Source organism: Poecilia reticulata, chromosome 13, assembly GCF_904066995.2.
Source record: "Poecilia reticulata chromosome 13, P_reticulata-male-v2, whole genome shotgun sequence".
NCBI lineage: Eukaryota > Metazoa > Chordata > Actinopteri > Cyprinodontiformes > Poeciliidae > Poecilia > Poecilia reticulata.
In genome coordinates, this window is record NC_088842.1 from 5764195 (window position 1) to 5790941 (window position 26747).

At 38.2% G+C, this 26747-nt stretch overlaps 3 protein-coding genes across 4 annotated transcripts; 1 reads left to right on the top strand and 2 right to left on the bottom strand.

Annotated features, from left to right (window-relative positions):
• On the bottom strand, positions 1 to 15595 carry rab34a (RAB34, member RAS oncogene family a). 2 transcript variants are annotated; one of them, XM_017308066.2, is made up of 11 exons: positions 15281 to 15595; positions 13831 to 13927; positions 13653 to 13744; positions 13505 to 13570; positions 9092 to 9193; positions 8946 to 9010; positions 8792 to 8843; positions 8624 to 8705; positions 7522 to 7612; positions 6390 to 6497; positions 1 to 6314 (listed from the first exon to the last, which is right to left on the bottom strand). In XM_017308066.2, exons 1-11 carry the CDS (start codon positions 15391 to 15393, stop codon positions 6250 to 6252), a joined length of 933 nt encoding a protein of 310 aa, XP_017163555.2. In that variant the 5' UTR covers positions 15394 to 15595; the 3' UTR covers positions 1 to 6249. The 2 variants fall into 2 exon arrangements, with proteins under 2 accessions (XP_017163555.2, XP_017163556.2); XM_017308067.2 differs by lacking the exon at positions 15281 to 15595 and adding an exon at positions 15058 to 15267.
• On the top strand, positions 1669 to 5500 carry LOC103474147 (adenine phosphoribosyltransferase). The gene is made up of 5 exons (XM_008424911.3): positions 1669 to 1992; positions 2094 to 2187; positions 2416 to 2562; positions 3953 to 4048; positions 4128 to 5500. The coding sequence occupies exons 1-5, from the start codon at positions 1669 to 1671 to the stop codon at positions 4268 to 4270; spliced, it is 804 nt and encodes a 267-aa protein (XP_008423133.2). The 3' UTR covers positions 4271 to 5500.
• Positions 15596 to 16530: 935 nt separating the features above from the next.
• On the bottom strand, positions 16531 to 26486 carry tlcd1 (TLC domain containing 1). Its single transcript, XM_008424915.3, has 4 exons — positions 25890 to 26486; positions 24645 to 24727; positions 21592 to 21674; positions 16531 to 19970 (listed from the first exon to the last, which is right to left on the bottom strand). The coding sequence occupies exons 1-4, from the start codon at positions 26093 to 26095 to the stop codon at positions 19566 to 19568; spliced, it is 777 nt and encodes a 258-aa protein (XP_008423137.2). The 5' UTR covers positions 26096 to 26486; the 3' UTR covers positions 16531 to 19565.
• Between the last annotated feature and the right edge of the window lie 261 nt (positions 26487 to 26747).

Sequence of the window (26747 nt, forward strand, 5' to 3'; positions counted from 1 at the left end):
AAGAATACAAAGCCAAGTTTATTAGCAAGTCTCATGAAAGTCCTGAATGAAGTGATTCTCCCATGATCCTGATTGCCCTCTGATTCATAACAGGGATACAACAAAGTCTAGTGTTCAACAGTCTGCTCACGCAAGCTGAAAACTCCCTCCAGAATGTTTTACTTTACATAAAATTAGCCTTTCTAAAGTTTTTTTTTCCTTTCAGCAACCATGATCAACACATACAAGCTGTCATATAATACAATATCTCTAGATATAAACTTTACATAAAGGAATCTTGGCTATGTAAAAAATCTGAAGAAAAATGCATGGTTGTCTGTTGCAGCAACTGCATAAAATGCTGAAATTGACATAATGGTGCAAATATCAGTTTCACATTCTTTCTTGTACCGTTAATATGGATATTTATGACTGTATTAGGGATTTTGTAGACAGAAGGAGAAAAAAAGGAATGCATTTCTGCCAAAACATTTGTGAGCTCCAAAAGTCAAAACATTTCTAGAAAAAAAACTCCAAAATTTCAATAATAATCAAATAAATTTTCTAGAAAAAACATGGAAATTTCCTATGTTGTGATGACTTTCAGATGTGATGAGTTTCAGAAAGAGAAGGAGCTTCTTAAAGACACAAAGGCCCAATTTCAAGGTGACAATTTACAAAGTCAATTTTCTTTAAAGTCATATTTGACATATTTATGTAGCATCTTTATCAATCAATCAAATTTTATTTGTATAGCACATTTCAGCAACAAGGCATTTCGAAGTGCTTCACATCATGTCAAACACAAAAACAAAGTCATGCAACATAGAATCAACAATCAAAACATTACATTAAGTAAAGCCCCATCATGAAATTTGTAATTGATTATGTTTCAAATACAAATCTAAACAGGTGGGGTTTTAGTCGAGATTTGAAGGAACTCAGTGATTCAGCTGTTTTACAGTTTTCTGGAAGTTTGTTTCAAATTTGTGGTGCATAGAACCTGAATGCTGCTTCTCCTCGTTTGGTTCTTGTTCTGGGGGCAAAGCAGAACCAGAAGACCTGAGGGGTCTGGAAAGTTGATACAACAGCAGATCTTTAATGTATTGTGGTGCTAAGGTGTTCAGTGATTTGTAAACTAACAGCAGCATTTTAAAGTCTATTCTTTGAGCTACAGGGAGCCATTGTAGGGACTTTAAAACTGGTGTCATGTGCTCTATTGTGCTCTATCTTCCTGGTTTTAGTCTGAATGCCAGCAGCAGCATTCTGGATCAGCTGCAGCTGTTTGATTTGTTGGACAGACCTGTGAAGACGCTGTTGCAGTAATCAATGCAACTTAAGATAAACGCATGGATGAGTTTCTTTAGATCTCGCTGAGACGTAAGTCCTCTAATCCTGGAGATGTTCTTCAGGTGATAGAAGGCCGACTTTGTGACCGTCTTAATGTGACTCTGAAGGTTCAAGTCAGAATCCATCAATACTCCCAGGTTTTGGGCCTGATCACTAGATTTCAGTTGTAATAACTGAAGCTGTACATTGACTCTAGACTGCTCCTCTTTAAGTCCAAAAATAATAACTTCAGTTTTATAAAAACTGAACTAACATAGTTACTTGACTATATTATGAAATTATTCTATGTGGCTGGAAATTACTGCCCCTTTAACAATATCGGAACATTAGGAATTCTTTATGAAGTTACCTAATTTTACCTACTTTAAAGTCCAGCTCAAACAGCAGAGTGAATCTATAACAGAGTCCAGTCCCACCCACCAGCACCAGTCACCCCTCTGGAATCCAAACCAGGCAACTGTCTCATTCCCAGTCCGGCTAATTTTCCTCCCCAAGTTTCTCCCTCTGGCTGCACAGACCGCAGCGTCGCAGCTATTTCAAATGGACGTGCTGGACGTTCCTGCAGACCGCCAGAAAGGATGGTACCTTTCACTTATGGCCCCCAACACAAAAGGACCAGAGTTCGCCTGGCTGGACCCGTCCAGACTCTACTGCAACTCGCAGGTCTGATAAGAGAGAAGCAGCGCGCGCTCCAATCTGTAGCTGGTGGTTTATTAACGCTTTGCATGGTGTGAATTCTCCCTGTCGTTTTGGATCTGATCCAGGCTCTGGCAGACTGCGTCAAAGACCTTCTGGGTCCGTTTCACAGCGACCCCGTTGACCTGGTTGCCGGGATCGATGCCATGGGATTTATTCTTGGTGAGAAAACAAAGTCGTTTATCTTGAATGGGGAAGAGGAGGGGAAAGCAAACACAGTTCAGACTGATCTTATTCAGAATGGCTGCTACTGTGTGACTGCAGAAGATGGGGAAACCCGACCCCTTCAGGGGGCAATACTAAATTTAGATATAACTGATATAAACTTGCCTCTCACACATGGTGTAACTGGTGTAACACGGTTTTCTGTCTTTTTTGTTTTGTTTTAAGGGGCTTCTGTCGCCACGACTCTTGGAAAAGGTTTCCTGGCCATTCGTAAAGTGGGTCATCTGTGTGTAGCGACCCAAAACCAGAACTACACAGACTACACAGGAAGAGAAAAGGCTATGGAAGTAAGACTGGATGTGCTAAAACCAGGTTAATCATCACATTTCACTTAAGTTACACAATCACTTCTTAGAATGGTCTTTTCTTGTTTGCTTTTTAAAGACACCTAAAAGATTTAAAACCAAAGATTCAATCAAATCAGTTCAGTCTTGTTAAACTAAGAATGTCTCACAAAAGGAAGCAAAAAATAACTGCTTAAAGTATTAAAGAAAAGCTTTATTTTTTGTTTTCTGTAAATTATGTGACTATATTGAAGCTAAAGAGAACATTAAAAACTAATTAGCACTATTTGATGATTGTTAGGGTAAGAAAACATCCCACTCGGAGGCAAAATTGTAAAAAGTGAAATCCGAGTTTCACCTCAATGTTTTCTGTGAGAAAGCACGAAACACATTAAATTTTAAAGCACTGAAGGAATTGAGATATTTACCTTTTTATTCCATAACCAAGGATAAGTTTGACTCAGAGCTGTCAGTGGGTCACGGGAAATGAAGAAGGCCGTAATCATTTCCAAGCCGTTCTTTGCAACACAGTGCCATCTAGTGATGGTAAGAGTGCATTGCAGGTTACATATACCAGACAAGTTCACCTTTTTTCTAACTGCCTAGGCAGACCCTAAGGCAGACCAAACTTCTTGTTTTATGTCAGTTAGTTTCTATTCGGTAAATACCAAAATAATAAGACAGAATATGTCAGATTTATTTATTAGTGTCTTACAAAAATGTAATTAAATTCAATTATATAATAAATGATAAACTGGCCACTATTCTGTCAAAAAGTTATACAGCTTCAGTCTTCTAGTTTGAGGCTTCAAATAGTTTTAAATGTCTATATTCATCCATATTTTGGGAACATTTTGGATGTTATTGCTCCAAACAATTTCTATTTTTAGATGTGTTAACCTCTAACCTGTTGACAATAAGTAAGAACCTTTCATTTGCAACACTTGACCTAATGTCGTTTTTCTACACCAAGACTGGGCCAAAATCGTACCTATTTTTTTTATCATAGCGACAGGATTGTAGATCCAAAACTTCAAATGGTTTCTGTATGTTTTTCTTGTCAAACAAAAGGCTTCTATGCAGTTTTCTTGTAATTTTGGGCTCAGGTGAAAACAGGAAAAATATTTCCATCTTCAGCAACTAAACCCATATGTAGGTCAGTCTTCATTTGAAAACGCAATTTAAATGTAAATTTGGATACACCAAGGTGTTTTTTAAGTCAATGAGTGAAACCAGAATGCTCACTTTGTGTTTTATCTAACATTTTTGTATGACGATTTTGATTTAAAAGTTGTAGTTTTTGTCCTAATTTATTCTTGAATTGTGGTCTGGCAAAAGATGGGTCCAGGGTCTGCACTTTGACATCCTTGTTCTTCAATGCTAAAACTGAAGCTCCTTTTGAACGTGTTCTTCTGCAGGTCTGAGGGTTTTGCTGGTGGACCAGTGGATAGAGACGGGTGGCACGATGAGGGCCGCCATCCAGCTGGTGGAGAACCTGGGAGCCACGGTCACAGGTCAGCCAGTGCAGAGATCTCACTGACCAATCAGAGCTCAGCAGCTGAATTTGGACTTGTCTCCTGGTTTGCTGTGCAGGTGTGGCAGCCGTGGCCATCGAGAACACGGAGGGAGGGAAGTGGATCAAGGAAAACTACAAGTTTTCCCACTGCATCCCAGAAGGGCTGCAGAGCCAAGTGGACGGGAAACACCTGGACTCTTTCAAGAGCTTCACCAAGTAGAGGCGACTCTCAGCGAAGACAACTAAGACGCATTTTATGTAAAACACTTTTAATTTGCATAGAGATACTGTGATGTAGTAAGCTTAATATTTTTTTTACCAACTAAAATAATTTGACATGATTGTATTACTGCCATGAAATAAAAAAAAAAAAGATTAAACACTTAATGATTAAACAGCAACGACTAGTCAATGCAAACGGAAAACAGATGCTACAACAAAATTCAGTTGCTGATTTGATAGAAAGTAATGTAAAACGTAATCATCAGGATTCCTGGAAATGTTTTTAAAGTAGGGAGCAGTGAGCAGCACGAGGTGAGCCAGCGAAGATGGTGATCATCTAAGAGTATGGTTTAGAAATTAATTTATCCACTATGAGTGTTTACAACGCTCAGCCTAAGTCTGTAATAAATGGCAACTTTATGGTGAAATGACAGTAATGTACCTTTGTGACAACTTTTATTGCAGTAGCATAATCTCTCACTGATCCAACCTTTAATGTGAGCACATTTTTGTGGAGAGTAAAGACTATGGATCAGTAATAATGATGTAATCACAAGTCTTATAATAATTTGAAATTGTGTAATATTATTACAAATAACATTATTATTTTGGTAACACTTTATGTGACGGGTTTACATAAGACATTGCACTGTCATAATCATAACATAACACCTGTCATGATGATGAAAGGGTCTTTATGAATGTTTCCGGCTGTTGTCATGAAGCGTCGTTCAGTAAATAATGACACTTTTAATGAAAAGTTGCATTAAAACTTTCCTTAAAAGTCCATTAAAATGGTCAACTTTGCATGAAAAGTGTCAATATTTACAGAATGACACTTTATGACATCAGTCGTAAACATTCCTGAAGACTCCTTCATCATCATGTTATGTTATGATTATGATAGTGTCATCTGAGTCTTATGCATGTCAAATAAAGTGTTACCATTATTTTTTCTTCTGTTGGGGTCGGGGTGTTCACACATCCTTTACAATGTCTTAAATGACTTGAAGAAAATGTAAGTTGGCATTAAACACATTAATCACAGGTCTTAAATTTTCGTTGTGGCTATGAAGGCTTTATTCTTACGAGACGTTTATGTCAAGGTTATTACAGTTAACAAAAACTAACAAAATAAAGAAAACTGAGATTGAGAAAACATTTTTTGCTAACTGAGAACTATATTGTTTATTTATAAAATTGAATAAACACACTGAAATTAGATAAATCCTTTGTTTTTAGTGTTTTGTTTCAATTGTTCAAATTCAGGCGGACAAGTATTCCCAGGTTAGTAAGTAAAAGTTCACTGCCACGATAAAAATTAGAAGAAAAAAATTACTGAAAAAAATGAATAGTCATTCAGTTTAAAGTAAGGGATGCCAGAAGTTTTGTATTAAATTTGTTTTCATCCACATAATAATTGCACTTAAAGGTTGGATTTCTTAATTTTTTTCAGTATGAAAATGTGCTACAGTCTTATAAGGTACATTTAAACTAAGACGATTTACAGATTTTTAGCAAGTTGCCAGAACATCTAAACGGCAACAAAGGAGTTAAGGGGAGGAAGCAATTATCTAAAAAGTGGGAGTTGGGAAAAACAATCAAAACTTTACTTATATGTTTGAGTTAAAAATGCAATAAGTAATTGATTCTGAAAAACTCTACAGCAGCAAAACTGGAGCTACAAGCTGAGTAAGCGTCTGAAAACTCTGGCAGTTTGATAGCAGCACTATCGCTCTGTGTTAAAGTCCACCACAAATATTCTCACTTTTCCTGCTGGTCAGGAAAAAAAAAAAATGATACAGACTGTAAACATGCCATGAAATGCTCCCCTCCTTTTCTAGCCACAGAAATCCTCCCAACTAAGCTGGACGGCAGCCACACTCAACCACCGCTGAGAAAAAGTCTCATTCAGAGTCTGTGCGTTTGTTTTAAAAAAAAAAAAAATTAAAATAAAATAAAACCTTTATCCCATCCTTACTGACAGCAGTTGGCCTGCTTCTTCTTTGTGGCATACAGATTGGTTGAAGTGCTGTTGATTCCTAAACACATCAACAAAGAAGAGTGTTAACTTGTGGGATGTTTGTTTAACTTCCTGAGACAGTTCACATACTCACTGACAACGTCGCCAATCTGCCTCGATCCGCTTTTCTCCAACTCGGCGAGAACGTTTGTTTCAAAGGCCAGAGCGGCGACTCGAAAGAAGAACTCTTTGACGTTTTCCCCTGAAGAAAAGCAGCCACAGATCTGTTAGAGGCCAGATAGAAACCACTGTAGTGACTAAGTCACACTTCACATGTCTGTTTCTTAAAAATATTTTTCCTAATTTTCTATATATTTTTTTTTACTGCTTTTGACAAAAGCCTTAAAGTGTCAGAAATGATGTTAGAATTTATGCTAAGAATGCTAAAAAATATACCCATAGATCTGAGTCATTATTCACAGATTTTTCTGGTGAACATAACTCCAAATTATTTATGGAAAATTTGCCTGTTTTTGTATTTTCGTACACTATATCCCAAATATTTGAAATAAAATGCAGCAGGAGGAGCTGAAATACCTTGGCACAGTGCTAGCTGACATGCTATGCAGTGATAGTCAACATAAGGAAGACTGTTGATGTTAGCTTCTGCAGTAGTGCGAAGATGGTTTCCACTCTGTAATGTATATTATGTATTATGGTATATCTGGTGTTTGAATTATTATATTACAAACGTTTTATGAGTCTTCTTAAGTATTCAGAGTTTTGCTGTTCGTGGACAGTTGTGCTTTTTCACCCTCCAAACAGTCAGAATATTAAACTACTAGCATAAAAGCTAAACAGTCAGCAAGATTACTAGAATGCTAAATTCAGAGGTTTTATTACTAAATTGCTCATTTGACTTTGAATGCATTTTATACTGTTGCCTTTTATAGATGCTAGTTATTTTTTGACTTGGGAAAAAGTACAGCTATTTTACTTATTGTCAGCCACTGATTACGCTAAATATCATAAAGGGTAAACAGAGACGTGTTTTCTCAAAAGAAAGTAAATATATTTTAAATACTTTTATCTTCGCGTTAACCTGCATGTCTATCTTCTGTCACTTTGCTGCTGTTACACCTGAATTTCCTGACAGTTGGGACAAAAATTGCCTATTTTTATCCCACTTTATGATTTACATACAGTGTGATTGGTGAGCTGTGTATGCAAAGGTGGAGCGTCAGAAATTAAAACAATCTTCACAGGCATGAAATGTATCGACTCACCCGTCAGCGATGAGACAGCCCAGTACTCGGCATGAATCTCTCTCGCAAATTTCATGGCGTCTTGTTCGATCCGGGAATACTGAGCAGGGGACTGTTTAAGATGGCAGGAGAAACCAGAGACTGCTTTCTAATGTTTATTAACAGCATGTTCGTTTTCATTTGAAATATGTACAGTCGTATTAAAAAGGTTACAATATGTGAAGCTTATTTCAAAAGCACTGTATGAAAATCACAACATTTAAAGAGGTATTAAAAATACTTTTCATTAAGTCAATGTTACACTATTATTAAGATTATTATTAAATTGTTGGTCTGTGTGATATTATGATATTAAATGTCATGTTTCATTAGTTATGAGCAGAAAATCATGATAATCAGCAAAAAGTACAGGATAAAAAAACACCAATCTGTTTAATTAATCTATATAACATGTTACTCATTTACTGAAATATTCAATTCAATTCAATCTAACTTTATTACAGAAAAGTATTCCTGTTCATAGTAGAGTTCAAAAAATAAAAAAGGGAATAAGAGAGAAGAAAATAGAAATCAAATAAATGAAGTTTTTGATATCCTATTTTATTGAATTTATATAATTGTGTGTATTTGGTAGATAATTTGATTCGCCAATGTTTCTTGAGTGCAGAACTTGCCAATAACTTTTGCAATGTAATGTAACTAGATGAGTGACATGTGAGAATACAGGAATTGTCACATATTTGTGCAAATTATGTATAAAGTTGTAAAATTTGAAAAGATTGACGATACAATTCATCTATAATTCACCACTAGCAGCAAAGCAAAAGAGGAATTTTTATGAGAATCAGGCGAAAGTTGAAGAGCTCAGACTCACCTCAAAAACAGCCAATATTCCTGCCTCATTCAGAAAAGCTTTTGGGGTTTTTATGAGGAGGATGAAACATTCCTGAGGTTTCAACCACAAGAAGAACACAAACTGTGTGCGCGCGCGTGTGCGTGTGTATGTGTGCGTGCGTGTGGGTGTGTGTGTGTGTGTCTGGCATTGACCCAAGCACTTCCAGTAAAAAAAAACAACATAACACATCCACAGGCAGTGTCCACTTTCAACAGCGTTAAGACTCACACTCAGGTCCTTTTTTGTGCCAACGAGGAAGAGCTGGACGCTGGTGGGGTCATTCTCTTTCAAGGCGTCCTCCAGCCACTGCCTGCAGCAATAAAACATGGCAGGACATCAACCCGAGCGAGGCAGAAATCATGAGTCCAGCAACACTCTCGTGATCAGAGAGCTTACCTGGCGTGGCCCAGAGAGGCGATGTCATTCACGTCAAATGCGATTATCACAACTGAGGACAGAAGAACATTTAACTTGAAGCCTTTTTGAATTTTTTACAATACCTATTTCCTGTTTAATTTACGGTATATTTGGAAAAGCTGGACGGACGAACCCTGAGCTCCTCTGTAGTAAGTCGAAGCGATGCACTTGAACCTTTCCTGGCCTGCAGTGTCCCAACTGTAATGGAGCAAAAGCTCAGCAAAGTCACAGCAACTGGATTAAATAAATAAATAACAAAGAAGAAATAATCAGACTCACAGCTGCAGACTGAAAGGGACGCCGAGCACCTCAAAGCGCTCCATCTCAAAGTCAACACCGATGGTCGCTTTGTAGTTCTTGTCGAAGGCATCCTTGCAAAATCTAAAGCAGAAATCTGGTTTCACTTTCCGGACCACTGGGTCACGTTGCTCACACAGCTATACTTTTTCTTTTTTGTAAATATCTACTATTGAAAATGTGTTTTCACATTTAGAGATTTCATGTCCTTTGTTCTCAACATTTTTAATACTTTTGCATACATTTCTATTTTGAAAGCAGGACTTCATGTCTTTCTTCTCAAAACTTGTAATGCTTGTACTGTGTTGTCTTTGGCTGGGTGAACAAAATCCTGCCTAATATCAGTAGCTATTAGCGATCAGTAGCACAGAGCTGGCGGATGTTTAGTGTACAACTACTAAACATCCGCCGTTATGCTGTTGTTGTTATTTCTCCCTACATCTTGTGGGTGGCGCAGGTTGCTACAATCGATAGTAGCAACACTCTCATGAGTGTTTAAAAGATCGACAATACAATTAATCTATAATTCACTATAATTCACCACTAGCAGGTGTTAGAAGTTCTATAGATCTATCTATATTGTGCCTTCTAACACCTGCTAGAAGGAAACAAACACACCCAATACGATACTTTAATTCTATTGGCTGAGAGGTTGCCAGGCGACTGTGCCAAAAGCCAGTTCCATGTTTCATAAGCGAGCAGAGAGCCTAAGTGTGAGCGTGAGGAGAGGTTTTGAGTACAAGCATTACAAGATTTGAGAAGAAGTCCTGCTTTCAAAATAAAAATGTAAGCAAAAGTCTTAAAAGACATGAAATCCTGTTTTCAGACTGAAAATGCTTGCTCTTGGATTATGGCAGAAAAATTCCTCCATATTCCTGGTTACCAATGGGGTATATGCCACGGACTTCCGTTTTAGCACTTCCGCATTTTTTTGCCACATAGAATGGTTCTGGTGCACAGGCAACAGTATGTTAACAGTGGCTCCTCAGTCGCTGCAGGACTATTAATGATGCCTATAGAATTATTCAGACATCCTGAAAAGCTCCAACAACGACAAAGGATTTAAGCTGGATGTGTCAAACTTCACAATAACTTTGAAGGTAAGTTAATAAATCGTTTGTATTCACCATAAAGCCTCATGTCTGACGTAGCTAACAGGGACAAGCTTACAAAGGTGCAATGTGAACGTTAAGTGTTTTGATTATCTGTGCAGTGTGCAATCTACATATCTATGCTTTATAGATATATATGGATATACATCTATATAAACATGTATAGATCTATCTATATTGTGCCCAAGCTATCAGTCGAAGCTGACGTTAGCTTCCGAATGTAGCATCTAATTCGGAAAATAGCTAAAGGGCGATTACACTTAATTTTTTACTATCTTGAGCTTTTTTAATGTTTTGTACTTTAAAAACAACACCTATACATTTCAAACCTAACTAGATTCTTTACTAACAGCAGAATAAATAAAACATTTGTGAAACCTTCTAACTGATTTGTGAAATTTGTAAAATGTCAATAATAAATACCAGAACGCATTAGATCTGAATTATTAAATTGGCATTATTGGTTATTTTAACTTTCCGTTTTCTTTCTCTTTTTTTTAATCTTTATTATAGTTGGAGTTGGACAGGAGTTGTTTGATGGCTTCCTGGAGGGAGAGATTGGCTGAGCTAATGTTGCCAACAACTTTTCTCCTGCTATTAACTTTTTTGCTTTTCTTTATATAGAAAGTATTTCTATCAGTTTCTCTTTTTCCATTTTGTATACAGTATTTGCTTTATTTCTTTATTTTTACCTTAATAAAGGTAAAAATAAAAATTTATTAAGGTTTATTTAACAAAGTACATTATTTAATAAATGCACATTTCCACCTGGCTAGTTGAGGTGGAAATGTACATCCTCTTGATTACTGACAAATGTCAGAACCACATGGACTGAACTGGTTACATCAGATCAATATGAATCTTTATTTCTCATTAAAACAACTTCATGTAATTTTGAGACATTGTTATAAAATTGCATCTTTATTCTGCTGTAACAATGACTGCGTTCTTGCAATTAAAATTTCTCGTATCCTGGCCGTAATGCTCCCTTATACAACTCACAGAACAGATGATTGAAATAAAGGCATTTTTTGAAAGTATTTTCTGTGATTTTATTATAGAAATTGAGAACGGGAGGAATCGATTAAAATCAAATCTGGTATGAAAAAATCTTGTCATATCATCCAGCCTTATTCAGTATATTAAATTATATGACCAACTACATATTACTTAATATTCACATTTCTTTGCTGGTATTACCTAAAAGTGTTTCATTTTAACATCTCACTTGAATTCCCGATCTACATGCAAATTAATGTAGATATAATGTAAACACAGAGAAAAGGGGAAAAAAAAGATAACATTTTATTGTAGGTACAAACAGGATTGCAAAATGAACAGTGAATATATAATATACTTCCTAGCAGCTAATCAGACATAAGACTTGTTTTGCCTTTACTAGTGATGAAAACTCGTCACTGGAGGAGAGGAAGTCCGGCTCAGCCCCGTCCAGGATGACTGCAGTGTCAGGGTAGCCAACAAAGTCTGCAGGTAGATTTTTACATATCTGGTGCTCCGGTTTCCAGATCATAGTTTAACCAAGTAAATAAAAAGTTATTCCACGTTGTGATGATCCGGCAGACAGTGGACCGTCAGCTGGTCCAGGTGCTTGGATCCAATGGAAAGGTAATCAGCACAGCGATCATGGCTCAGAAACACATCATGAGGTGTTACAATGCAAACCTGAAAAATTAAAAAGAAAAAAAAACTAATAGGCGTTCATATTTAGCTGCACAAAGTAATCAAAACTAATAAATCCTCAGCTCTTTTTGAGAGTTTTGCTTGAAAATAAATTGACAATATCTCAGGAAATTAAATGTTTAAGTGAAATAGTTCTGGCATCTCAAAGAAACTGCAAAAATTTTTTCAGAGGTGTAACAACACTGCTACTTAGAAAATGCATGTTAAAATCTGAATACTCTTGAAAGTGTGCAGCTGAAATTTTAAAGTTTAAATTAATTTAAACTACTAGCAATCAAAGCAAAGGGTTTGCTCATTACCAACAGTAATACAAAAAATGATGCATATAAGAGGCATTAGTTTATAAAAGACCAGGCAAACCTAAATGTACCATTTTAAAAACAAAAAGCAGCAGGAGAATGTAACTTCATAGCCTCATTTTCTAAGCAGAATCTCAGAGAAATAAAAAGGAGAAATTACATTGCAAGAACAGATTAAAGCAGCCAAGTGGAAAAATTCGCTCTAACATGGATTATAATTATGAAACAGCAAAAGTAGATGTCATATTTTTGGGATTCGGGAAATACATCATTTGTACCATTTGTATCACTTGTTCTGTTTATTTTTTTATGTGGATTGGTGCCACTTAAACGGCTGTAAAGCGAAGGTTTTGGGCCTTAATCTGACTGACTACCTGTGTGGTTTGGATCAGGCTGAAGCGTTGCTGCTCTCGGCTGTTCTTAACTTACCCTGCTCAGTATCAGAGGGGCTCGTCGCTCCGACTGCATGTTAAATGTATGTTATATAATTGTCATATAAACAAAAGCTAAGGAGTTGCCTAAAAATAATTTCATACTCCGTATAACACAAACGCATCAACACACGTATTGACTCACCTTGTGCCGAATCGCTGCCTCTGTTCTCAGCCTGTTCCCGTTGCAGTGGATTTTCTCCGGCATTATTTTCCTCCAACAAATTATTCCAGTAAACAAAGCACGTACAGCTCCCTTTTAACCTCCATCTTCCCGTTTCTGACGCTGGATCTTCAATATTCTCAAGCTTTGAAATAGCAGGCAGCTACAAACCGGGTGTTAGCTGTAGTGGCTAAGTTTTGGCTACAGTCCGCTGTCGCCTTGATATCAGCAGGAAAATGAAAAAACTAAGCACTGGATGGTACCGGCTAATTACTGGACACAACGACACACCACAAAACTCAATTGTTGTACCAGTAGCTCGCAGATATTTAAATTTTTGCGTCTTGTTCATGGTACAGATCTTGCAGCTTTGGGTAAAAACAATAGGAGAAAGCAGGACCCGGAACCAATCTATGTGGCATAAATTTAAACGGAAATACGTCACCACCTCTCGTGGCATATACCCCATTATGTTTGACAGGACAATATTTAACGCGGCTTCACTCTCCTTCCTGCTATCTTTAATAATTTAACTACAAACACAGTTAAACTCAGTACTAATACTCAACAATGTTTGCAGATATTCTCAGAGGTAATAAAAATAACATCCAGCTCTTAATGTTTGTACATTAGTAAATATTTTAATGAATAAACCACGCTTCATGCATTTATTAGTCTGCAGCGTTTACCTATTAATCAGGCAGGTTTTCCCCACAGCCAGATCACCGACCACGATGACCTTGGAGATTTTAAATCTGACACAAGGAATGGTAGAAGAGTCAGCCGATGAAACTACGTCAAGCCGAACTCACAGAGAGTTCAGGTGTCCGTTCTCACCCCACAGTGCCGGTCCGCTGCTCCTGGCAGGCCGTCCTCACTTTGTTGTTGAATTCTTCCGTAATGTGAAGAGCCACCTCCTTTCTGAAAGCCTAAAATCAAGAGAAAGGAAGAGGAAGTGACAGCGATATTGATTTTCTAAAACAATAAAGTTGACGCTCCCACTTTTGATTTTCACCTGAGGCAGCTGAGCGATGACCCGGTCCCGGCGAACCGGAGGAAAAACGCTCATGCCTGAAACTCTGAGAGACATGAAGCCTCGGGGTAAATGACGTCTGGATGAGAAAAACACAAACGTTTCAACTGCTGTCACATAATGTTGCCATAGTGCAGGGATAATGAAAAAGGTGTGTGTCGTGTGGATCAATAAAATTGACAGATTTGACCGTTTTTGAAGTGCATGTGCCACTTTTGATGCCATCTTGTTCAGAATAGTACATGTATATTGGAATCAACAATGTGGTTGCAATACAGGGTATTTGCAGGTTACAGCAAGTCAAATTTAAGACTTTTTAATGGCGCTTTGATTGAAATTTAAGACAGAAAAACTTTAGATACAGGGCATTTTGGGGAATCCTTTGTCCTTCTCACACTGCACATAGCTCTCTACACACTTAACCCCCATACTGACAAGCTTAAAATGTATTTTGCACAGAAAGCACCCAGACTCACATGGGTTAGCAACAGAAGTGAGACAGTGGCACAAATGAACAGCCAGCTGGCGATAAATTTTCGCTTAACAGGGCAGTAATATGCATTTTCCAGGAACACAGTGCCACAAAAAAGCAACTATGATATCGTCAGTTTTTCTTAAAACGCTATGCAAATATGACTTGGGCCTCTTTAAAAACAAATCCAGCTTTTTGGATTTTTTTTTCTTCTGTTGAATAAAATGACTAAAATCAAAGGTAATTATTTTTCTACATTTTTCAGTGGGAGACAATGCTACTGCAATAAAAATATATTTTAAGGCTTTCCACATATCTTTACCATTTTGGAGGGTATGGTAAATTATTATTTTTGTAGACTGGGTTTCAAAACATTATCAGAAATACTTTAGCGTGGCACTAGGTTATGACTTGTAATGTTAATTTTTTTTAAGTAAAAAAAAGTTTAAAATATATAATGTTAAACATTTCTTTTTTAAATATATAACATCAATTTCCTCGAGATTACAAGCTAGCTCAGTAAATAATTTGAATAAATATTTCTCCTTCTAAATTCGTACATCTTTACTAGGTACTTTTACAGCTTTTATACCCACAGGCTATAGAATACAGGCTCCTACTACTACACACATATCCCGAGACGTCCTCAGAGCTACGGCAGCCTAAAGGAGCCAAAGGTTGATTACTCATGAAATGAAGGTAGCCGGGGCAACTGTAATCAGTACTGAGCCACTTACTGTCTGTTTTAATCCTATTGTTCATCAAAGCTCCGACTGAAGACAAAAGAAGTACAATTTACTTCATTTAGTTTCCGTCTACGTTCAGCTGTAGCGACTTTTTAAACTTTTATGTAACAACAAACCGCAAGTAAAAAGCTGAAAAGAGAGAACGTTGCTATGAGCTTCCTAAAGTAAACTATAGAGAGGTAGCGTTTTAGCTACAGTTGATGTTACGGGATACCTCAGCGATTCAAGATGGTCCTCTTCTCTCTTACTCCCCCAAAAGACGCCTCTTGCTCCACGCAAAGGCAACTCACGCTTTCCGTGTTTAGTAAAAAAAAAAAAAGGTAACATTTATTTATGGGGCTTGAGTTGAGCCACGGAAGTTGTGGGGAGCAGCCGAGAGGGACCGCAGCAGCTGCTGACTCAGTTCCCCTGGATTCATTCTTTCCTCCCACATTTTCCCCTGCTCGGCCCCCTGCTGGACAAAATGAAGAACTGCCAGGAATCTGTTCTAGTCTCCACTATCGCATCCCTGACAATTTTTAAAAGAAAAATTATTTTTCAAATTTACTAAATTTGAATACACAAAAGAAAATCTGGCTTAAATCTCAGATTTCTACTGACTTATGGCTCTTTTAGCGCCACTATTTGAGACGTGTGTGTAAACAGAGAGCAGAGCTGGAATTCTGACTTTTTAAAAGAATTCTGAGCAAAAAAGTCAGATTTATGAGATTAAAGTCTCATTCCATAGGCAGTAGCATAATCTTACATTGAACATTTTAGAGAACTCCAACCTGTAATTTGGGTACTTTGTAGTTTGGGGGCAGGGAGCGGGGTTGTCATTCTGATATTTATATTACTGTTTTCTGATATTGAATTGGCTGCACAACAGGATATTTAATCATCTGTAGCTGCATTTCCATTGCAAATGTGCTCAAAGCTTTGTCTGTATTCCCTAATCCTAACCCAAACAACCTAACTCTACCTAGCACCTAAACATTTTATCAAAAATTTAGTGTTTTTGAAATTGGTGTGTTTCCATCCATCCATCCATTGGTCCATTTTCTTACACCCTTAACCCATCAGGGATGGGAGGTGTTCCAGTGCCTATCTCAAGCTGTCAATAGACAAGAGGCTGGCTCAACCTGGACAGGTCACCCGACCATAACAGGGCGTGTTTCCATTGTGAGAAAAATATTTTCGGAATGTAAAATTGTGCAATTATATAGTCAATGGAAATGCAGCTAGGAAGCTCTTTTGATTGTTCATTTCTGATTTGTAATATTTAGCATCCAACTGAACAATGGTATTTTCTGGGCTGAACAATTCATTGAACTCAGTTGTCTCAACTTTTGGCTTCATACGTTGGATGGGCAAATTTTTAAGATTTTATTGGTAGAAAGTGCTGTGGACAAGATGTCCTCAGAAATGATATATTTTTCAGCTTTCACATGCAAACTGAAACACAGAAAGAAATCATGACCCCTGTGATATTAAACGCTTTTTTATTCACTCAATGATTCGAAAGACACTTTTAATACAAGAGTCATTTAGATTATTGTGCTCATGATCAATTGAAATAACTGTTGTAACGCCTTCCCTTCATTGTGAGGGAAACTCAGAGTTATTGTAGTCTCTGCTTATGTTCAAAAGGCACTTTGGTGCGAAGGCACAACAGCAAAGGTCAGGCGCACATCAGCTCCGTCTATGCCTTTTTTCTTGGCGGTGGTTGAAATATAAAATGAAGTTTACATCGATCAGCCACAACATTATGACTATTAACTATTGGTAAAGAGAGTTAGAGGGGGCTTGTTTTGTTATGCCCTGATGATTTAGCACTTGCAATGTCCTCATGCCTTTTCGGAAATAAATCAAAGGTTATATTGCTAATGTCTCAGGGTACAAACTTGTCCATGTTTCTCTCCAGTCTTCCATGGAGCAAGACTGACCTCCAGTCTTCAACGAGGAAGACTGGAGGGCGTCTAATGTTGTGTCTGAGGAATAAACTTGTCAGTAAAATTTTACTGTCATCAGCAGTTATGACTTATGGAATGATCAAGTCCACTTAGAGCCAACAAACACGTACATCTTTAAAAATGAAAAAAACAAAAAGATCTAAAGGAATGTGCACTTGAGGACAAATATTTACAAAGTGTTTTACATCCATTTCTGAGGAAATAAGAGAAAGAGACATATGTCAATCAGGTTCAATATTTATACGTTGATCATCTCCAAAGTGTCGCTATTAACCAAACCAGCAAAAGAGATACACAGTGTCTGACCACACGATTGTGCTGCTGCCTGCTCGGTGTGAAGGATTATTTTCAGGGTTATTGTTCCTTGTGAACAGATGGCAGAAAGATCCGGTTTCAGCTCCACTGGAGTCAGAAAGAAACAGATTTGATCAAAGAGTCAAAGAAGGACCAAAAATAATCATGCATCATAGCACGTTAGCAGTTCAATTGGTCATGAACAACTCTGTCCGCTCCAGCATCTCTTCAGCCATACCTGGAGACATGGCTTCATAGAGACAGAGGGATTGGTTCACATAATTATACAATATTAAAATGCAAATTCAGAAAATTCCAAGTGTCAACATTAGTCAAAAACCCCTACAAAAAAAAACACTTTTCCCCATGCAGATGTAAAATATATTGCAACATACCATATAGTGAGTGTGCTGTACAAAAAGCAATAGACGAAACGCGATTACCCATTTCAAATACATACTGAAATATTCTTAACATATACTTCAATGGACAAGTGTAACATTACCACAAGATGTTAGCATTCTGGCAGCAAATAATAGAAAGTTACAAATAATTTCAGTACCTCGTTTGTATCCAGTGCCCATTTAAAGTAGCAGACAACAGTCAACCTGACTCAAAACATTAGCAACATCACATTAAATAAGAAAATCCACCTGGCACCCATGAAGGTAAATTGTAACTGTACTTAAATGTATTTAACTTCCTTTTTCTTTTCTTTTCTTTTCTTTTTTTTGCTTTAGTTATAATAAAATGTTGATGTCGAGAGAGATTTTAATGAAACTATCAGTACCATTCTCATGTTTGTAAGCTAAATAGGCAGCTAGCTTGTAGCATTTAGGCTGGGAATGAATAAGAAAAAAAATGTCAGGAATGCAACACTTTTATTAAAATTAAAACAAAGATTATTATAAAATCAATAATTGGATTTTTTTTAAAGTTAACAACCATTAATTCTGTAATCTCATGTGGGCTATGCTAACTGCGTTTCATTCACTCACTGATAGGCTACAATAGTCACTCAGGTCGAAGTTGTTAGGGCCACTTTTTATGTTTTGAGCAATACTTGAGTGTCACAGAACTTCAACATTAATATCCCTAATATACAACTGTGTAAACAAGGTATTTCTAACATTTTAACTGTTTAGATTTGATTTTAAATATTAAAATACTCCTACAAACCCTAGAATAGCAGACAAATTAATTGTTGAGAGGGCAAACTGGCAACATTTATGGACATCTCTAAAGCTCATTACTTAACATAATTCATTTTTATTAATTTGTTTTCTCTCGTTGGTATGTTTCCATTGAAAACTAGGCGGTACAAGTTGTTTGTATTCTTATTCTATTGCTGTCATCCCAACTAGTCCCAGCTTTAATATTAGTACAAAGGAAAGATCTGTGGCATATTCTTTATATTTAGCTTACAGACATGGGATGGTCATCATTCTTTTCATTGTTAAATAAGACTAATGAATGCATTTTACAAGCATTACATTATCAAACAATCAATAACTTTAAAGGTGGTTTTTGTCACTTCTTCATAACCGTTAGTGGATCACTTTTTAAAAAGAATCACTGCTCACAAGAAAACAAAACAGACCAAAATCTATTTACTTCACACTGCTTGTTATTATCTTTCCATTAATGTTGAGTATGTCAATTTAAGAATCACATTCCATAAAGCCAAGCTTCCCCTACTTCTTATGTATCCATGCAAATTATTAGCACACAGTGCTTATACACAGTTTGATACAGAATTTAATATTAAATCCCACTCATTGCTATCACTACCCAGTCGACTCTGTATATTTTATTATGTAGTTACTTTATGCTTTATATGAGATGGTCAAAAAAATTGGTCTAAAGGCCCAAAGCTTGAGTCCTTCCAAACTTACATTTTAACCTTCAGTTGAAAAGTGATCAAGAGAAATGCTGATCACATTTTTACAAAACATCGAAGAAACCTTCTAGGTATTTCAGCGAATAAAACATTGTCCATTACGCCAAAACTTGTACAATTTCAAGGATTTGTCAGTTTTCACTTAGACTTCTGTTGAATTTAGTTAAAATTTCCTACTTTAAAATTTCTGTGAAAAAGCAGCACCCGAAAAAGTCTACGTGTTTTGGGGAGCTTATTCTTTGGCAGTGAATCTGGTATCACAAGCATATGTTAGTATGAAAACACAAAAAAATCTGTAAACTTTCAGTCTTACATTAAATACATGGGGTAGTCCAGTGAGCCACTCCCCCTGGTCAGTCGCTGAGAAACTTCTTGGAGTTGTTGTTGTGCGTGCCGTTCTGTCCCACGTACCTCTTGCTTCGGGGAAAGAAGTCCGTGCGGAGCAAACGATAGAAATAGATCACCATCATGATATTCATCATCATGATGGTGACGAGGAAGTATCCGCCATGGTCCAGCCAGGAGTAGTTGTGGACGATGTACCAGGTGAGGTAGAACTGGGTGCCGAGGCGAAACATGACGTAGGTGAAGAGGTTGGCGATTTTGTTGATGTGGTACATGGAGGAGGACTGAGCGTTGGCCAGCCTCAGCATCAGCCGCAAGTGCAGGGTGATGCTGTTGACCTCCACGAAGAGGGCGATCAAAGCACCGGCAATGAAGAGCTGGGTGTAGAGGGCGTACAGGAAACACCAGATCACCTGGAGACAGAACATCACGGTGAGGCTGTTTGTACCAACAGACGGCTAGCCTCGGGTTTGGTTTTGGACAATAAATTATTAACAATACCAATCGTGATATCAGTAGCAATATATAACATCTGACAGAACGTTCAATAGCTTCCCTGAACTCTTGTCCAGAACTGCACAACATTGTGGGGGATGTAGGCAAAGGAAAGACTATAGCTGCTCAACCTTTCACGGCAAGCTAACCTAGATTGATGGTATCAACAGACCAACTGACTCTTTGGTTACCCAGCAACAACATGTTGAGTAACTTGTGGAGAAGCAGTTCTCAAGCCTGATAAATGTTTGAGAATAAAGAAAAACAACAGCGTGGAGTGAAAGCTGTGGCTAAAAAAGGAAAGATCACGGCACCGGTTCACTCTGGGAGTATTTCAGATATTCAAAACAAAAAGTAATCAATAATCATTAGTCCTGTCAACATTAACGCATGAGATTAATCTAAAAAGTTTAACGTATTAATATTACATAATACCAATTAATCACATGACCTATAAAACATCTCTCCAATGGAGGATTACCTAGTTCAAAGCAGCACGGTCTTGTACTGCGGTGAGCAATGAAACACAAGTGAAAAGATGAGTGAGGAGATTGAGACTGGTGTGCCAAGTAGTATGTACTTATCGCAAAGATGAATTATCCTTCCACCGAAGCACAACCAGTTTATTGTTGACATTTCTAAATGACTTTTGAAACAAAATTACTTCTTTTAACCACCCTGAACTCAAAAATCTGGAAAACTGAGATGTTTGGTTTGAGACAATAAAAGATTTTTGTGCATTTTTACATTTCAAGCTCTCAAGATTAAAGCACGGTAATAAATCGTGACTAGTAAACAAGTAAACAGAAACAACAAATAAGTTATGACGTCTCTGTAAAGAAAATTGTCCTTTATTAAAAAAAAAGGAGGCTACCTGAGACCAAAACATCATCCAGTTTTTGGTACAAGGAGAAAGAAAAGAGACAAACGATAAATCACACAAATGGAAATTATTGCGTTTGTTTTAATTGATCAGTTAATTGATTCATTGTTTATTGCAACAGGCCTAGACAACACTAATAATTATCGATATCGACTGTTGTGAAACCTTTACATCATAATACGTTTTTCAACCATAATGTCCAGTCCCATCTTAGAGCGCCACAATCTGTTTAAAAGTTTACTTTTTCATTTTTTCGGTGTAAGATTATGCTATTGCAGTAAAAGTTGAATGTGTTAGATTTAATAGACACATACTGAGTAGAAATTCTATTAGCATTCATTAATATTTAAAGCAAAAAAAACATTAAGTGGGACAAAAGTCCAGCAATGTTTCTGCATCAATGGAAATCCTGTTTTCTTTAGTCATCTACACCTTGTTTGATTAAAAAAAAAAAGAGGTGAAACGAAACTCTCTGTGTTAACAACCCATCAGGTTAACTTCAACTCTCCTTTTTTTTCCATGTCCTGGGAACTTGTCCAACGCATTGCAGAACTTGATGTTATCTCTCTTTTGTCTTGTGACTCAGCTATGCTGTCTGAACCAGAAACGTCAGCTAGATCGAGTTAAAAACGAAAGCACGAGCACAAACATCTTACCATCGCGTGATGGAGTAGGAACTCCCATGATCCTCTGCCGTGTCCCGTCAGAATGATATCGCCTGCATCGTGCACAAAGTAACCTTGGGAAAAAAAGTAGTTTTGTATTAATGTGATGGGAAGTAAAGACATGGACTGTCCATAAAAAAAAAAAAACAAACAGATACAGCTTCAGAATGAAAGTGTTGTAGTTACACACCAACACAACAGAACTGACCTTACACACCCATTTAACTACGTTCGCAAACGCCTTTTAAAATGCATTGGGACTCATAGATTCCACATGAATAATTGATTTCTACTAGCTTCAAGCACTTATGAATTTGGTAATACCGTGTTATTCTCTGAAATTACACACTTGTCTCTTTCTCACTTTCAAGGAAGTCACTCTTCCTTGAAAGTGAGAGACTGCTTCGGCCATGAAGATTTTTTTTCACCAACAATGGCATCTTTTTTTTAACATTTCATTGTTGATTTTTGTCTGAAATTGAACAATTTGGTAGAAAATAGTCATAGATTAAATTTTTCTGATTAGCTGTGTAATGAGATGAGGCCACATGTTTCCAAATCTCTATTTCTGATTGACTGATCGGTCCTGGTGACGTCTCCTGTCCCGAACGTTCGAGAAGCTGCAACCAGAAGCCAACTTCAGCTCTGTATTGTACAATGCTGTGTTCATGCTTGATGTGATGTTGAATTGTATGTGATGTAATGTATCAAAAGAACACATTTCAATACACATATGGATATTTTATGTCCACTATTTTTCTTGATGAAGTGTGTGCCTAAACCATGTACGCTAGTCGTTAGCTTCTCCAATGTTAACACTAGCCTGCTGGACAGCAGAGTAGCTGGCTATCCAGTGGGTGACCAAGCTGCTCACATGCCAGTACAATGCTAACACAAATGTGTACTCTCTTTTTCATTTTTGCTAGTGCCGGCCTCTCATTAATCACATTAGCAGCTGTCACTTCATAATAATTATAGCCTCATGTGAAAAGGAAGTAGCCACCGCCTGGTGCGCAGCAGTCTTAATTTTGGACCTTATACCACTCCACAGTTTTCAGCATTGGAGTTATTGCTTTTTTTTTTTAAATACAATTAGATAACGTTTCTCTTTTTTGTGTAACTGTTAAACTCCTCTGACAGGAAAGCGAAAAGTCTCCAGTCATCATATTCCAGACATGCAAACTAAACGTTTCTCATTTGGTTATTAAACTGTGACAGCCTGATTCAGCTGAAATATTTCCACTGCCTGGGATTTTTTCATTTATTTATTTAATTATTTTTACGAGTGCCACTCTGAGGTGAGCATGACACACAAACAGCTGCTCTGTTAATGAGCCTAACCTCTCATTTCATTTGTGTTTGGGCTCTAAGGAGCTGTTTGAAGTTTTTAGGGAGGTGGAAGCTCTCACCAGACTTGTGCTCTCCACAAAAACCAAACCACACACACAACAGAGAGGCTCTAACAGACCACCACTTGAGGCGGTTGTTTTTGGTAGCCCTAGAGTTCGCCTGTTAGGATTAAAGGAAGAGCTGCCGACTGCTTCAAACAACAGAAAGTGAGATAATTACAGGCTTCTTTGTAACAGGAGGCAAATGCAGTTGAACTCCTCCCACACTTTGCCATGGGTGCAATAACATTTTAATATTCTCACATACAGATCAAATAACTTGGCTGGTTTTAAGCCAAAACCTTTTTTTTAATTGTGTCACCTTCTCAAATATAGACTTCCCTTCGTATTTTAACACATCACACAACCACAAATGTTCAGTATTGTGTTCAGTATTGTGTGGTGGCCTGCAAATTTCCACTGCAAAAGGAGAACTACAGTTATCAGCTTTACGTTTTCTAGAAGATCGGTAATAATAACGTAACAAAACAAACATCTAATCAGGCCTCATAATTAGGTGCTTGTGTAGGAATATATTGGAAAATGAGTCATGGCTTCTCCAGTAAGTGCTTTCATTATTCAGATTTTAAACTTCAAAAGAAGAATGTTAGTTTCTCCTCATGTTTTTTTTAAAGTCATATTTTCACATTAAAAACGACAATTAAAAAAAACAACTTTTTCTTTTTGTTCCCTTTTGTTCTGGAGAAAATCCAATTGGATTTGATTTTCTCTTCATATTTAACAAATTAAAAACATAAAATCAATTGCCAAATATGGACAGATGATAAACAATATTTTCACATCCATCCATCCATCCATTTTCTTACACTCTTGTCCCTTATTGGGGTCGGGAGGGTTGCTGGTGCCCATCTCCAGCTAGCGTACCGGGCGAGAGGCGGGGTCACCCTGGACAGGTCGCCAGTCTGTCACAGGGCAACACAGAGACACGCAGGACACACAACCATGCACACACACTCATACCTAGGGGCAATTTGGAGAGGCCAATTAACCTGATTTTCACATTTCACCAATAAAAAATCACTTTGTGAAACTTCAAAAGTTTAAACTTTTTAAAAATATATCAATCTTCCTTAACTTAGCAACAATAATATTTGCGTTGCTTTATGTAAAGCATTGCAAGGCATGAACAAACTTTTAATTTGATTTCCAAAGTAAAATTAAATTCTCCATAAATCTAACCTGATGAACTAACAGGTTAGATTTATGTTTGAAAAAGATGCTCAGTGGTGCTTGGACTTCGGCTCCATGCCCTGGGCGACACTTTATCGGGGCCAATGAGGCCAAAAAACATTTATTGTGGGTTTTTGGTAGGTGTCCATCTAGATTCAAACACAGATTATACTTAACACAGTTGGAGTGCTTTTGCTAATAAAGTGACTTCTGAATTCAATCGTTTGAACTACTTCTTTATTTTTTACTATTGTTATTTTATTAACAAAACAAACATATAAACCACGCCTCGTTTTTCTGTCACTGCACAATTACATGTTCCTTATGTTGCTCTAACCAAAAATCAAACTAATTAATTACATTGTTTATGTTTGTAATGTGACAAAATGTGAAAAAAAGAGAAAAACTATAAGCGACATGGATGTCGTTTTGGCACATAAAACAGACAGAGGTGCGTTTACTGACCTGTGGAGACGCAGATGAGCAGGTAGGACAGAGAGGTGTGAAACTTGTGGATGTTGCTGAGCGTCTCGGGCCAGATCACCGCGCTGCAGAGAGACACACACACAGGACGGATTAACGACTCTGGAAATTCACCTGAGTCAGACAGACAGCGGCTCGTTTACGGACTGAAAACCCTGACTAAGCAGAGGCGTCGGTAAGTAAAGCCTTTTAAAAACCTTCTTCCCCCAACAACAGACAACAATGCTTTCAGGGGATGTTTTAAAGGTACGCCGCCTCTCTGAGCTTTATACACCAGAGGTTTTTTTACTTCACAACATCACTCCTCTGTTAACCCTTTAGCCAGTGTTGCAGTGAGAAGTAGCTCTTATAATGAGCTTGGCAGATGCACAGTCCAACAAATCTTTGCTAATTACTGCTGGCTAGTCTGAAGGAGCTGAGTGGTGTAGTCATAGGGGAAAGGTTCTCTATGGATCAGAATCTGGGAAGCTTAAATCCTCCAAAGAGGTAAAGCTAGGCCCAACCAGGTGTTTTGCACAGCTAACTGGTTGCCAAGGAGATTAAAGGATTTCTCAAACATGCATGAAAGAATCAAGGCAACCCTCCAGGTCCGTTTTTGACGAGGGAAAACGTAAAAGCTCAAAAAAGTCAATTTTACATGATACCGCCCCTTTAATAGCCCGACGTTTTTTGTGTGTGTGTGTAAACACGCCACAGTGAAAGCTTGGCTCTAAACCGTGCCATGCGTTATTGAGTCATTCCTTCACATTTCTGATTCAGAAATTAACAAAGTATTTACGTTACTGCTGACTCTTAATGTGGGGAAATGAGTCATGTGCGTCGATTCCCCGCCCCTCTTTTGATGCTTTCCCAATAGGAAATCAGGTTTTTCCAGTGGATTTTCTTTTGTCTTTTCTTATTCTCAGAAGCTCAGAAGTGAAAACACCAACAGCCGTGCGTTAATTCAGCAACAGAAGCAGTTCCGCGTGTCCCTCCCCACCTAAGAATGCCATTGTCCCAGTCCAAGCATGCCCTTCTTCTTCTTCTCCTGACTGCCACTGACTGTCACTGTTACATACACACACACACACACACACACACACACACGCACACACACGCACACACACACACACACACACACACACACACACATTCTCCCACACATTGTACATAATGTGAACCGGGAACAAGACAATGCCACCTCAGTGTGGAGCCACGGGCGGGTGGATGAATGGAGCTGTCACTCACCAGGTCAGAGCCCAGGTCCCAGTCAGCACCGAGTGCACCATTGACAGGGACAGGTTCTTCCACTTCCAGGAGCGGAAGGCGTCCTGACGGACCACCGTGGGGACGGGCAGCCTCTGCAGCAGCTGGTGGGCCACCCTGAACAGCAGAGAGCAGACCAGCACCCCGGCGCCCGGGTGGCTCTTCAGCACAGACAGCAGGGCCTCCATGCTCTTCTTTACGTCCCTGCTCCTCTAGAATTCCAACAGGAGCTGTTTTCTTTTGTTGTTGTTTGTTTTGTTTAGTTTTTATTTTTTTCAAAAAGAGATGGATTATCTCCGTATGTAATGGGGAGCGTCGTGCAGGAGAAAAAGAAGAAGAGGAGACGATCCTCTGATCAAATCACCGCACAGCGGGTATCTGGCTGATGCCGTCTCGCGTTTTTACGCACAGGTCCAAGTCCGGGTCCGGCAGGGGATGGAGGCGAGGGAGGGAGGGGGATTCCGTGTCGGATCATTCCAGTGGGACGGCGGTGGTTTTCTCCACGCCGCGCTTCGTAAACATAACGAGGCGAGCCGCGCTCAGCTCGGCTGTCCGTGCAGAATGACGGAAGAAAAGGAGGAGGGAGGAAGGCGATGGGGGTGGATGGTGTCGCGGCTGCTCCCTCGGCTCGCAGGAACAAGGAGGGGCAGACACACCAAGATTATGTTACGCAAGGAATAAACTCCCAAAAACCAGAGCTGCTGCTGCTGCTGCTGGAATGTGGTTCAGAAATATGCTCGTCACAAATAATAATGATAACAAAAGGAAAGAAATGGCATCAGTGGAGATCGTTCAGAGAGAATGATATACGGTGATCATGGGCCGCACGTGACGCGTTTA

Bases quoted from the DNA above. Each gene is read 5' to 3' on its own strand.
- LOC103474147 (XM_008424911.3), top strand. From the start codon at position 1,669: ATGAAGTTACCTAATTTTACCTACTTTAAAGTCCAGCTCAAACAGCAG. The intron at 1,993-2,093 runs GTCTGATAAGAG...GATCTGATCCAG, and splicing joins GACTCTACTGCAACTCGCAG to GCTCTGGCAGACTGCGTCAA. The intron at 2,563-3,952 runs GTTAATCATCAC...GTTCTTCTGCAG, and splicing joins ACTGGATGTGCTAAAACCAG to GTCTGAGGGTTTTGCTGGTG.
- rab34a (XM_017308066.2), bottom strand. From the start codon at position 15,393: ATGTTACCTTTTTTTTTTTTTACTAAACACGGAAAGCGTGAGTTGCCT. The intron at 8,844-8,945 runs GTTCGTCCGTCC...TTCTGTCCTCAG, and splicing joins TTACTACAGAGGAGCTCAGG to TTGTGATAATCGCATTTGAC. The intron at 7,613-8,623 runs GTGAGTCTTAAC...CATCTTAAACAG, and splicing joins GCACAAAAAAGGACCTGAGT to TCCCCTGCTCAGTATTCCCG.
- tlcd1 (XM_008424915.3), bottom strand. From the start codon at position 26,095: ATGGAGGCCCTGCTGTCTGTGCTGAAGAGCCACCCGGGCGCCGGGGTG. The intron at 24,728-25,889 runs GTGAGTGACAGC...GTCTCTCTGCAG, and splicing joins GGGACCTGGGCTCTGACCTG to CGCGGTGATCTGGCCCGAGA. The intron at 21,675-24,644 runs GTCAGTAAACGC...TTTTTTCCCAAG, and splicing joins GCTCATCTGCGTCTCCACAG to GTTACTTTGTGCACGATGCA.